Source organism: Sardina pilchardus, chromosome 2 (genome assembly GCF_963854185.1).
Source record: "Sardina pilchardus chromosome 2, fSarPil1.1, whole genome shotgun sequence".
NCBI classification, from domain to species: Eukaryota; Metazoa; Chordata; class Actinopteri; order Clupeiformes; family Clupeidae; genus Sardina; species Sardina pilchardus.
The window spans coordinates 43,706,352-43,719,738 of NC_084995.1; the positions used below are offsets into that span (position 1 = coordinate 43,706,352).

The following is a 13,387-nucleotide window of genomic DNA, read 5'->3' on the forward strand; positions in this document are numbered from 1 at the left end:
AATAATCATGGGATGTTCTCAGTACTTATGGTTTCTATGACATCTGTTCTGAGTTGCCCAGCGTAGAGGCCACATGAATGCACTGAGGGTATTGTTAGCCAATGAACAGCAGGCTCTGTTCTGAGGTGTAATTCCATCCAGTGGAACAGGCCTGCGTGCTCTGCTCTGCTCATTAGTGATGAACTCACCTGCGCAGAGCTCCGTGCCGGTGGCTGTGTTTAGGACACCCCCCGCGCTGCACATGATTAGGCCTTACGTAAGACACTCGGACAGCACAGCACACACAGCGACGGGGCCCTCAGCTGATCCATATTAAGTGATTACCCACGCAGTAGTAAGCAGCTGTCCGCTGGAGTCGGTTATTGGACCTGATGGAGGAGCAGCACATGATTTCCCCTTGACCACAGCTGCTCACTCACGTCCATCATCTGAGACTGCATCTGGTCAGAACACGGGGAGAAACCTTTTTAGACGCAATGAAAATGAAATGTTTTTGTCAATATGAGCACAGGTTGAGTTTATCCTTTCATTTAGTGCATAGTGGATTTCATTTGAAGCCTGAGCAAAACGGAAATGATTTAATGAATCTGATTGTATTCAACATAACAGTACAACTGTAAACATTTCACTCTAAATCGCTTTGGACAAAGGTGTCTGCTAAATAGCATAACCATAACCTATACCGTGATTTCCCGACTATTAGACGCAGCTTATACAATGATTTTGCTAAATTTCTTCAGCTATGAGGTTAATACAGGGGGGCAGTTAATATGGTGTTAATATGGTTTTGTTTCTTTTAACTTGCACTGCCCTGCGGCTTATACACAATGCGGCTTATATGTGGGAAATTACTGTAATAACCATAAATATAGTCAAGTGTTATGGCCTTGACCGCAGTTGGTGTATGTATGCTACTCTTGTTGACCGATGGCTCTTCTGACCCCTGGTGTGTCTCTGTGTTTGTCGGCGGGCAGGTTCTGGCCACAGGTCTGAGTGGCCTGTACTCGTCTCTGCCCACCAAGCTGGAGGTGCGCGGTGACGAGTGGCACTGCCTGCACAGAGAGGACTGGCAGCTGATGCCCGCGCTGGTGCAGTTCCTCAACTCCCTCGAGTTCTGCAACGCCGTCATCCAGGTCACTGTGGTCTCCAGCGTTTCATCTCACACTTCAGCTCTATTTTCAGCCATTAAAACCACTCTGTTAGCACATCTGTTTGACGCTCCTGTATGTTGGTTGTAGGTGGCACATCCGTCCATAAGAGATCAGCTGCTGGGGTACATCTATAATGGCTTTCTGGTACCTGTCCTGGCCCCAGCTCTGCACAAGGTTAGTAGGAAAAACTGACCTCCCAAACACCACCACTCCAATATACTGCAATATACTGTAAAGTGTTAGTCTGGTTTTCTTTTCACCATACTAAGCTCAATGTCTGGGGACTTCGCGTAGCTTAAGTTTCGCTATCGTCACGTCACCGGCCAATAGCGTGCCATTTCTGATTGGAGCCAAAGGTTCTGGCAGTAAACAGAGAATATAGATCTGCTGGTTTCCAGCCTGAGCTGCCGGGTGAAATTCAAATTCCCCGGAAGTTCAGGCAGGGGTCGCCCAGCCTAGTAAAGTGTAACATCAAAGACCACACAAAAGCCTCATTTGGCTGGTGTCCTGTGCTCCATGCTGTAGTTGACTCTGGAGGAGGTGAAATTCAAATTCCCTGGAAGTTCAGGCAGGGTTCGCCCAGCCTAGTAAAGTGTAACATCAAAGAAAGACCACACAAAAGCCTCATTTGGTTGGTGTCCTGTGCTCCATGCTGTAGTTGACTCTGGAGGAGGTGATGACCACCACGGCCTACTTGGACCTGTTCCTGCGCAGCGTGTCTGAGCCGGCGCTCCTGCAGACCTTCCTCAGCTTCATCCTGCTGCATCGCCACGACAGCGTCCACATCCTGGACACCCTCGTCAGCCGCATCAACGTGCCCTTCCAAGTAAGCCCAGCCCAGGACACATTCATCTATGTCTGTATTAGCCATGCCAGCCAACAACATTCAACTGTATCTGTATTGCCCCACCAGCCACCAGCCAACAACAGACAAGCCACCACATACTGTGGATTTGATTTTTTTTTTCTTCGTTAGCGTTTAAAACGATGGACAGAATTTTAAAGCCAACCTTTACATGTATTAACTTGTGTTCCACTTGGTGAGATGACGGTAGAGCCTCTGGCTCTGCTGGAATAAATGTCAGAATCAAGAGCCAAGGCTGCCTCGCTGACAGGGTAGCTATCTCTGTGTCTAATTAGACAAAACAACTCGTATGGAAAAATACTGGCTTTTGAACGGCAAAGATGCCACCCATGCTGGACTGTTTTTGAGTTTGTTTTTGTTTGTTTGAAAAGCTGTTGTTTGATTTAAAGTTGAATTGAAGCAGCACCTTTTGCTACTGTTGTTCTACTATATTTTGCAACTCGTCATCAGCATACAGTAGTTCTCCAGACAATGCTGAGAGAGTTAAGGCACATGACTGTACATAAGTAACAACATGGTTAAGGAAATTCTTCTAATTCTTCTCTGAAATACTTCTACAGTTGCCTCTTCAGAATGTGCCTAATTCTGTACTTCAGGCTGAAGTTCAGTGATGTCAAAGGTTTTCCCTGAGTTTTGAGAACAATGGCTTGATGATGGTTAGTCAGTAACCCAGCGCTTTTAAAGGGAGTGAATTGATTATTTCTAGATGTTGGGTGGCAGAACAGGATGCTCAGCTGAGGAGGTCATTAAAGGAGGAAGTCCTCAAGAATTTAGCCCAAAACATCCTCTTGGGCAGACTCAGATATACGCAGCTCATGACTGAAACACCAGGGCGTCTCCAGAATAATGTGCATTGTATAAACAACATTTGAATGTATTCAACACACCTCAGGGCTGGAGTGAAGTGCATCTTTTCTATTTGTTGAACTGTGAAAGGCTTTTCCATACTGTATCTGTTGGACTGCTGTTTATGTACTGTTGACCTTCCTGTTTCCTTCTAGTTGGGGACTGTGTCCTTGGCCCTGTTCCGCACCCTGATTGGCTTGTACTGTGAGGATGTCATGTTACAGCTTATATTAAGGTGAGCACGTTTGTTATTCTTACTCGTTTTTGCACAAAGTCATAGTCTATATAAATGTTTTTACTGCTTGACTAGTATGTGTCTGTACAGCCCTGCAAGTGTGCCCCACTATTGTGTGCCTGTGTGAGCTTTTCCATGTGTGTCAACAGTTCGAAATCGGCTTTGTCAATCACCAGTAGCACAAAAAAAGGTGGCTAGCCTAATTCTGAATGTCTCTGTGGTGCTGTGTGGATTTATGCCATCTAGCTAATAGGCTCACACACCTCTTTGAAGCCCCTGTAGAGGTCCAAGTAGACCTGCTGTTTGTGATTGCAATGCCTCATGCGTTCATTTCGAGGCTTTGCTGTGGAGATGTTCAATGCAACTTGCCCCTGCACCCTTGCGTATGGTCACTCCCACGCCTGCTGTCCTCAGCAGTAGCCTCAGGGGGGCCTAGCTGTAACGTTCTTTCCTCTGCTGCATGTGCAGGTACCTGATCCCGTGCAATCACATGATGCTGAGCCAGCGAGCCGTGCTGAGGGAGAGGGACTGCTACTCCGTCTCCGCCGCTAAGTTCCTGTCCCTCACCCCGTCCTGCTGCTCCCCGGACATCATCCCCCCACCCATCCGACAGCTGGACGGAGTGCTGTGGTCCAAGACTGGAGATGGAGCTATGGGTAAGGAGAGAGGGGGTTATTCCACAAAGTCAAGAAAGGACCTGCACACCTTGATAGCGTTTTTTTTTGCAGGTGCAGCTTTTTAAGGGTTCAATATTATAAGAGGTAGGAAAAAGTGCAACACTGCTGCTTTAGAATCACCACTTTATTTGACTATCATGACGTTATTATAGTACGTTATTATATATAAACGTCATTATAGTCAAATAAAGTGGTGATTCGAAAGTAGCAGTGTTGCGCTTTTTCCTACCTCTTATGATAAGGAAAGAGGAGGGAGATGGTGTGCAGAGCTGAATAAATACTCTCTGCTGATTTCACGTGAAAAGTAGGCCGTGGCTCTGTTTGACTGCCATTGGATTGAACGGTAATTCTGTTTTTCGCGTAAGCGCTAGACAGATGATCTCATTTTAAGTGGTTCAGAATAGTTGATTCGGATTGTTTGTCAAATCTTATTGAAGGGATAGGTGTTGGGTACAGAAAGCAAGTAAGTTAAGTAGGGCTTGATCCAAATCTGTATGGGTCTTTTTGGTTCTGTAAGCAGCACAGTGGCATTTCCTGTGTTAATCTGAGTCAAGAAAGTGCCTAGCACCAAAGGAAATCTCTCGCTGTTGCAAGACTTTTCATTAGACTTAGTGGGGAGTGTATGCAAGTGAAATCTGAAATCTGGTGTGTGTCATTATTCTGATGCAGACTCATTATTATGATCTTCACATGAATGTGCAATACTGCTACCCCCCTTATTTGTATGCATATGCCAGTTACTTTGTATACGCTAAACAAGTTATTTATTTCAGTGCTCTTTAGAGACTTTAGAGACTCCCCGTACTGCTGATTGAAGTGTACCGGGGGCAGTTTTAGAGTTTATTTTGTATGTGTTCTCCCAGAGACTGATGAGGACTGCTCTCAGATGGACAGCTCGGGCCACTCCTGTGTCATTGGCTCGGAGATCTACATGGACGCCAGCTACCTGCACTACCTGTATGACGCCCGCAGCGGGATCAGCAGGTGCATCCGCGCCTGTCAGGTGTGGTCGGCGCCTTACGACGGGGAGAAGCCGCCCCCCGAGGAGTACCAGCCCAGCGCCCTCGAGGAAGGGGGCAGGCCGCGCGCCAACACGCTCTCCCGGAAGCCGCCTCCCATCCCCCAGTCCCACCGCCCGCTGAAGCCCCGCCCAGACCCCCAGAGGGACTCCCCCGCGGCCCCCAACCTGCAGGAGCTGGAGTGGGACGACAGCTACGATGCAGGTTCTGCTCAACCCCCGCCGGAGCCGGAGGACACTAAGCCCATGCCGGCGGACCCCCCAAAACACATCCAGGAGCTGAGGAAGAACGCCATCATGCTCATCAAGGGCTCCTACATCGAGGAGTCCGACTTTCAGAACGACGTCATGGTGTACGACCTCGTGGCACAAAAGGATGCCAATGACCCTGTTGAACTGCCCAAAGCTGTGGGCGCAGCACCTGCGGACAAGCAAGCGCATTCAGGAAATCCATTAACAGATGCAAATAACCACCAGCTAGTGCAGACCTGTCCGGAGAGCGACGGGACAGTCAGTAATGGCCTCGGCCTCTCTCCCTTGCACAGTGTGGAGGAGGACCAGGGCCAGTACGGTTTACAGGCCCAGTCCAGTGTGGATGGGGAGGAGCTGATGGCCCAGTATGAGGAGCTGATCAAGACCCTGGGGGTGGAGGCGGGGAGCCCCATCAGAGCCGACCGGGACTTCCAGCGGGCCATTTCCCCCATGGAGGAGGAGGAGGAAGAGGAGGTGGACTTCTCCTTTACCGCTGAAACGCCAGAGGCAGAGAAGATCACCTCACCGTTTGTAACAAAGCCTGGGAGCAGGACCCATGGAGTGCCTTTCACTGGTAAATACTGACATACCCATTGATGGTATACTGTAGTTACATGTGAAGCTTATAAGATATGAAGGTATATTATGTATTTAACATGTGTAGTATTGGCTGGCATTTCTGACCAAGTTGACTATTTCTGACCTTCTGCCTCAGGGCCATTTGTGAGCGTGCTGCTGTCGCGTCTGGAGAACATGCTGGACAACTCGCTCCACGTGAACCTGCTGCTCACGGGCATCCTGGCCCAGCTGGCCACCTACCCCCAGCCCATCCTGCGCTCCTTCCTGCTCAACACCAGCATGGTGCTGCAGCCCAGCGTGCGCTCCCTCTACCAGGTCAGCACTGCAGGCCTCACTCCTCTCCTGGAGCATTAGGACACACCTGTCCTGCGTAGCTTCACTCCTCTCCTGGAGCATTAGGACACACCTGCGTAGCCTCACTCCTCTCCTGGAGCATTAGGATACACCTGCGTAGCTTCACTCCTCTCCTGGAGCATTAGGACACACCTGCGTAGCCTCACTCCTCTCCTGGAGCATTAGGACACACCTGCGTAGCTTCACTCCTCTCCTGGAGCATTAGGACACACCTGCGTAGCTTAGCTTCACTAGACTTGGAGCATTAGGACACACCTGTCCTGTGTAGCTTAGCTTCACTAGACTTGGAGCATTAGGACACACTTGTCCTGTGTAGCTTAGCTTCACTAGACTTGGAGCATTAGGACACACCTGCGTAGCTTAGCTTCACTAGACTTGGAGCATTAGGACACACCTGTCCTGCGTAGCTTAGCTTCACTAGACTTGGAGCATTAGGACACACTTGTCCTGTGTAGCTTAGCTTCACTAGACTTGGAGTATTAGGACACACCTGCGTAACTTAGCTTCACTAGACTTGGAGCACGAGGACACACCTGCGTAGCTTAGCTTCACTAGACTTGGAGCACGAGGACACACCTGCGTAGCTTAGCTTCATTAGACTTGGAGCATTAGGACACACTTGTCCTGTGTAGCTTAGCTTCACTAGACTTGGAGCATTAGGACACACCTGCGTAGCTTAGCTTCACTAGACTTGGAGCATTAGGACACACCTGTCCTGCGTAGCTTAGCTTCACTAGACTTGGAGCATTAGGACACACTTGTCCTGTGTAGCTTAGCTTCACTAGACTTGGAGTATTAGGACACACCTGCGTAGCTTAGCTTCACTAGACTTGGAGCATCAGGACACACCTGCGTAGCTTAGCTTCACTAGACTTGGAGCAATAGGACACACTTGCATGGCTTAGCTTCACTAGACTTGGAGCACGAGGACACACCTGCGTAGCTTAGCTTCACTAGACTTGGAGCACGAGGACACACCTGCGTAGCTTAGCTTCACTAGACTTGGAGCACGAGGACACACCTGCGTAGCTTAGCTTCATTAGACTTGGAGCACGAGGACACACCTGCGTAGCTTAGCTTCACTAGACTTGGAGCACGAGGAGACACCTTACACTAGCTTCACTAGACTCTTAAGCCATCATTGCCCAGCCTTGGGGTCGGGACCCCATGTGAAGTCGCCTGAAATCTAAATAGGGTCAGCTGACATACACAAATTTTACATAAACTAAATAAAAAAATATTAATAACCCCATGATATCCAAGTTAAATTACAGATCCTTTGTTACAATCCAGCTAAGTAAAAATAAAGTTAGACAGCCTGCATAAGATGTTTGATGGAATTATGCTTGATCAATGTTCAAAACAAAGTAGTTAAACAACCAGATGTGCAAAGACATTTGCGGAAAATCAAAGTAGCGCACTTGTCTGGATGATACAGCAGAGATGAGTTGCGTTTCCTCTCGCTTCTCATGAATGATTGGGGTCTACAACATCTTGTGACATTGAAATAGGGACACCTGCCAAAAGAGGTTGGGAGCCCCTGTGTTAAGCGCTTTGATAAGCACCATCAACTCACATGCCTGAGCCTCACACTCTGGGAGATGTGTGGCAAGCTTATGTCAGCTCAGGCTAGTCACCTGTCTGATGGTATATTTCTCTGATTGAAATGTCTCCTAGCTGCTAAAGTTGGCTCTTCGCATCTCTCTATTTATGGATTGGTGTTCAGATGTTTCTCTCCCTGCTCCATAATCGCTCTATCTGGGCCTTTTCCATTACCATGGGAGATCTGGGACAGTTTTCACTGGCACAAACACACTCTCCCTCAGAGAACAGCGAGTGCCCTGCCCAGTCACTAGCACTTTGTCAACACTGAGGTAAGAGACGCAGGATAAAAACAACAACTGTCTGCTCGGTTTTGCTCTGAGCAAATCCTTGGAGACTCATCAGACGAGCCAGCCAATGAACCTGCAAGTCTCTAGAGCTGTCTGTCACTGACGCTGCCATCCCAGAATGCCTTGCAAATGAAACGACTCCCCTATGTGCCCTTCACTACAGACCAACTCTCCAGAGAGACGATTCTAGAGAAGCTCTTTTAGTGTTGTTCTATGCATAATTGAGAATGAAATGTAAACAAGTAAATCAAATAGCTGGGAGCTGTCCGCCTGATGGAAAGCCTGTAATAAAACTAGAGCGAGAGTTTCAAAAGATGAGGTGAAAGATTTTCTGTAAACACTTACAGTTTCGTGTTTGGGGGATGAGAATACGACTGCTAAACCACTGCAGTGTTGCATATTAGTAGTACCGTACTGTTCTTTCATTTACCATAAGCCTTTTTCTGGCCAAGTACTTGTTCATGAGACCAGTGAAGGACTGTGCTGTCTGTTTTGACTTGAATCACATTTGTGCTGCTGTGTGTGTGGCTCCAGGTGCTGGCATCTGTGAAGAATCAGATTGACCAGGTTGCAATGACCCGGAAAGACTTTGCAGAACTGCTGACAACTGCCCAGCACTCCCTACTGGCCAGAGAGAGCTCCCTCTGGGGTGAAGGCAAGTTCATTATTAGTCAGCTTGTTGCCCCTACATGCTGTTGTCATGGATCTTGGTGTTTGTTTGTCATATCTGAGTTGTTTTAAGTTAGAGATTTGTTTTTTTCTTCTCTATACCATTAGCTCTGAGTACCATGCGCACATGTACATTTCTCTATCAGTAGAATTTCTCCAATTCAGCAGAATTTCTGGCTACATTTATAACAGAGTAACAAATTATTAATAATCCAGAGGCTCAGTCAGTGCATATATGAATTCCATGCATGAGGTAACATAAAAGGTATATTTAGGTCATAATACAGACGTTTGAAACGGCATATTTATACATATATGTGTATTCATGTATAGGAATAGAAATCAGTTGTATTGAACCGACTGGGGTTTAATTTCTTATGACACAGAACATAGAAGTTGTGCTATGTCTGTTAAGCATGAACTAAAGCTATTTAATCATTAGACAAAATCATTTGCTGATATAATAGCGTAGGCTACATACGATCAATCCCATATGCAAACATGGGAGGGTCAGTGCACCACTCATGTGTGTGTGTCCACCCACAGACAAGGAAGGAAGCCACAAGAAACATAACATTGACCTGTGTCCTATATCTTTATAGATGTTAGACGTGATACTGATTACTCCTCCCAGTCATGCTTGAATGCACCTTGTGCTGAGTCAGTGAAACAGCAAATATTGTTATTTTATACCACTGCTTGGTCAAATTTCCTATTGTGATGCGCTATTTGGAACGTGCATTATTTTTCTATATACCGCACGGCTATGAAGTATTTCCTTTTTTTGGGCTTATTACACTTGAATATCAATTCGCCAATGTTAATGTAACGGTAAAAACAACAACGTTGTATCTAAGACAGCGGCAATATAAACGAAAATGATAGTAGCAGTGGTATAAGCGGGATAATCAACTCCGCGCCCTGTGCGTTTATAGGTAAATAATGCACTTATCGAAGTGTAAAGTCCCCTCCGCCTGCGGCGTCGGGTCCTTATTACCACTTCGAACGTGCATTATTTTCCTATAAACGCACGGCGCGTCATTGATTATCCCTTACAGAGCTGGTTCTCATGTGTGGTTGCCACTGCACTGAGGCCTGTTCTCAGCGCTCTCAGAACACTGTCTTATATTGTCATGGTTACACTGTTCAGGTCTTTTCAGGTCTCAGAATAATGTCTGTCATCAGTCACAACTGTCCCTGATGTAATATTCATAAAGGGTGTCCAAGAGCTCTGAGCACTTGTCAGATATACTCTATCAGCTGTGTATCACCTACAGACAGACATACGCTGTTTATTTCACACTGACTTTACGACTGCTGTCTTGGAAAGGAGCAACATAGCTAAAGTGTTACCATAAAATCTTTTACTGCTCGCACCATGGCCTGCTGTGTAATGACATGTTACTCATGAGGGAAATCATCTCCCGGCCTAAGCCACTCGTTTGTCTTTTTTCTGGATCCACAGATGTGAGGCCAGATTCTCACAGTTCGGAGAATGGTGGGGATGGTGGAGTACCAAAACCCAAGAGCATCCTGCCAGCCAACCGCACGGAGGTGTACGGCACCGTCCTGTTCACCGAGTTCCTCAAAGAACTGGCGGCCATCACCCAGGAGCACACCATCCTCTCCCACCTCCCCATGGAGGAGTAGCCCAGGAGTACACCATCCTCTCCCACCTCCCCATGGAGGAGTAGTCCAGGAGCACACCATCCTCTCCCACCTCCCCATGGAGGAGTAGAACAGGACTCTGAGCAGTGGGATGGGAACATGCGTGAACATTCTCCAACGTCTTAAGGACCTTTCAATAACGACCGTCTCATTCTTCTCTGCACTAATAGACTTGAAGATACCTCTTGGATGGATGATTAATCAGCTACTCAGTTTATTTTATTAAAACACATGACTTTATTTAAAGTCGTGTGAGTTTTTTCCTCATACTCTGCATAAATCCTTTTTAACCATTCCCTTTTATCTGGAAACATCTGATCACTACCCTTAGTGGCTTAGCATGCCTGCGGACAATCCTATGCAAAGTGTCTTACGTGCGAGGCATGCATCCCATCGTTCGTGTGCGTACACAGAAGGTGACCTACATTGGTAGCCTGCTCCACCCCACCCAGGGGACACCGGACACCAGTGAACAGCCCTGAAACAGGAGACCTGCAGGAGGAGACCAAAGGCAGAACAGGTCAGGGGCAGTGTAGCGCAGCAGGGAGCCGGTGGCCGCGCTGCGATCGGTCAACACAGCCGTGTGGAACATGGTTGTTTTCTTTTGTTTGTTCGTAGACAGATGATTATGAACTCAAATGGTGATATCTCAGAGGGTATATCTCAATTGGTTGTTGTACACTCCATATTGTGGCCTTCCAGCATAAGACTGTTTGTGCCTCCTGTTGCTCAGATGAGCTCGTGGACAACACTGCTGCCTACATGTGATGCAATGCTTTTTACACACAACGGTTCTTCCCGGGATTTATTTTCTTCGTTTTGGGGGGTTTTAGGTCGAGGTTAACTGCAGAAAACACTCACTTCTGGAGTCTAAAGTCTTTCCACTCAATCTTACACTAAAAAGGTGATTAATCGTTTTTACTCACTGAAGTTTAATTGTATTGGTTCCAATTTCACAACACAGTTTGCATGCATTTTTATCTGTGAGATTACTTTGCTTGCTTGCCAATCTGATTTAATTGTCCTTTGAGTTTTATGAGTTAGGAAAAAAGCACAATTTACTTTTGGCTGGATTCTGTGATGGTACGCACAAGGGGTATAGAAGGACATCATTCTGATGGTTTCTGACCTCACACAAGCAGTGATCTTAAGGAGGTCACCATGCCTGTTTGTTTTAATCGTGTGAGCACCATCGTTTAAGCTCCACCTTGCTTCACTATTTCTACTGACACACAGTACAGTTGATGTCAACTCTTTTGAAGAGAACTTGGCGAGCCACCCAGTGCATTACTGATGTTGAACTCTGATGTTGAACTATTTCAGCAACAGTTGTAAGCCTAAGGAAAATAGGCAATACCTCATTGAGTTACATTGCTCATCAGTCTCCATTTCACAACCCCACAGCAATTAAACATATCATATGACACAATCTGTGTGTCATAACGTAACCAATATCCAAGCCTTACTCCATATTAGAGTTAACACATTTACGGAAATGGTTGTGGAAGTTATTTTAATGCAAACAAGAGACGTGTAAATTGATATTTTGACATTTAGTATACTGTGTACTGTACTGTTTATACATATGTCTGAAGGGGGTGGGTATTTAAACCATTTTGTAGAAAGAGAGAGAGATTCTATTGCCATATTTTTTCACAGAAGTTGTGTGGGAGTTCTGCATTTTTCTGCCTGTCATTTCTATTGGAGTTGACATCTGAGTGTATATATATAATGTATGTGTATGTGTGCATGCCTTTAGGTATGGAGACAGATTTCTACCACATAAGCACAATTTGTACTGATTTTGTTGCAGTGATTAATGTTGATCTAAGCCTGCATGGAGTATGCTGTAGGCCCCCAAGACTCAAAAGAGTTGCCTTGGTTTTGGAGGATCTTTTTTTTTACAATTCTGCATAATACAGACAGGGGTGTCATCACTGTAAAATGAAAGATATTTAGTTACTATCTTTTTCTTACAATGTTTCACCAAGTCAAAGAGACAGGCTGTAGGCTACACACCGTGATTGCTGTAGGAACCAATTGTTGTGGTATAATAATGACCATGGTAACGGTGACCTTAGCAGACAACATGAACCCAAAGATATTTATAAATGAGTGTATTCTAGGGTTAGGGCTTCTGTTTGTGTAGAGTGCCTCATAATATCTCTTGTGCATTCCTCATCAGAGTCTCCTAAAGTTAACAACCTTAACAACTTGAAATGGTATGACTTTCTTCCCATCTTCATTTTGTGATCCCTGGACACAGATGTGGCTGTTTAAACACTCTTGTCTATTTGTACATTTTAAGCCCATATTTCCCCTTGAAGCTCTTGTAGTTACGATTTTTTAATGTTCCCATTCTGTGGATTCTTGTTTTTATTCTGTCTGTCATACACACATGTATGATGTCTTTATTAAAGAGCTCTCTTACCTTATTTATCTGTTCTGTGTTTGTTTACTCCACTGACAAGTTGCTCCTTTTTGTAGAGAATACAAATCTCTAGTGGTGTAGTGATTTTATATTTAAGCGATGAAACACTGAAAGAGGGGGCTCAAATGAATTCCAGTGTCTTCTTGTGCGAACATTCAAACAGTGACTCAGTCAGGAGAGGTTGGAAATGTGTAGAATTGGAGTGAGTGCTGTCCTTATTTGGCCGTGTCCCCCTCTTGTACAGTTAGTCCTTTCATTCAAATGGAGGCTTTTGTTGAAAACTGGGTCTTTCCTCAGTGCTTTGGTTATTATGACTCCAAAGCAGCCTTGTCCTCAGCCATCCAAACCTTTGCTTTTGTGCGGTCAGATAGGCCATTATCTGTCATTTACTGGCCTCGGGGGTTGTTACAAGCAGGCACTCACAGCACAGGGAAATGACCTGTGTTTAACAACACATTTGCCAGTGTTATTCTTCTTTGAAACTTCATGCTTGACTTAATATTAAGCCACTTTTAAAGCTTGTCAGACAAATGAAGCAGTTGTCTCCATTGTTGTATGCCCTAGAAGATGCAAAAGCTCCTACCCGTATATTTTGGTAATTGTCTAACAATCACTCCTGGGGATCTCACAGTAACTGGAGATATTTGTTGACAGTTTGAAAATAAACTGTACATTTGTTGTTACATTATTATGCACAGCAGCACAAAGATGTGATCCTTCTCCTGTCACATGTCTGTGTTTGTCCATCCC

At 45.8% G+C, this 13,387-nt stretch overlaps 1 protein-coding gene across 1 annotated transcript in view; it reads left to right on the forward strand.

Moving 5' to 3' along the window:
* fhip1aa (FHF complex subunit HOOK interacting protein 1Aa) overlaps positions 1 to 12,641 on the forward strand; it is a 29,105-nt gene extending 16,464 nt beyond the window's left edge. Inside the window, exons 5-13 of the mRNA XM_062552858.1 lie at positions 975 to 1,133; positions 1,239 to 1,325; positions 1,810 to 1,977; positions 3,018 to 3,097; positions 3,566 to 3,753; positions 4,638 to 5,618; positions 5,760 to 5,938; positions 8,404 to 8,524; positions 10,004 to 12,641. Of these exons, the coding sequence (XP_062408842.1) occupies positions 975 to 1,133; positions 1,239 to 1,325; positions 1,810 to 1,977; positions 3,018 to 3,097; positions 3,566 to 3,753; positions 4,638 to 5,618; positions 5,760 to 5,938; positions 8,404 to 8,524; positions 10,004 to 10,188 (2,148 nt within the window). The 3' untranslated portion in view covers positions 10,189 to 12,641. The remainder of the gene's footprint in view (positions 1 to 974; positions 1,134 to 1,238; positions 1,326 to 1,809; positions 1,978 to 3,017; positions 3,098 to 3,565; positions 3,754 to 4,637; positions 5,619 to 5,759; positions 5,939 to 8,403; positions 8,525 to 10,003) is intronic.
* The last annotated feature ends 746 nt before the right edge of the window (positions 12,642 to 13,387 follow it).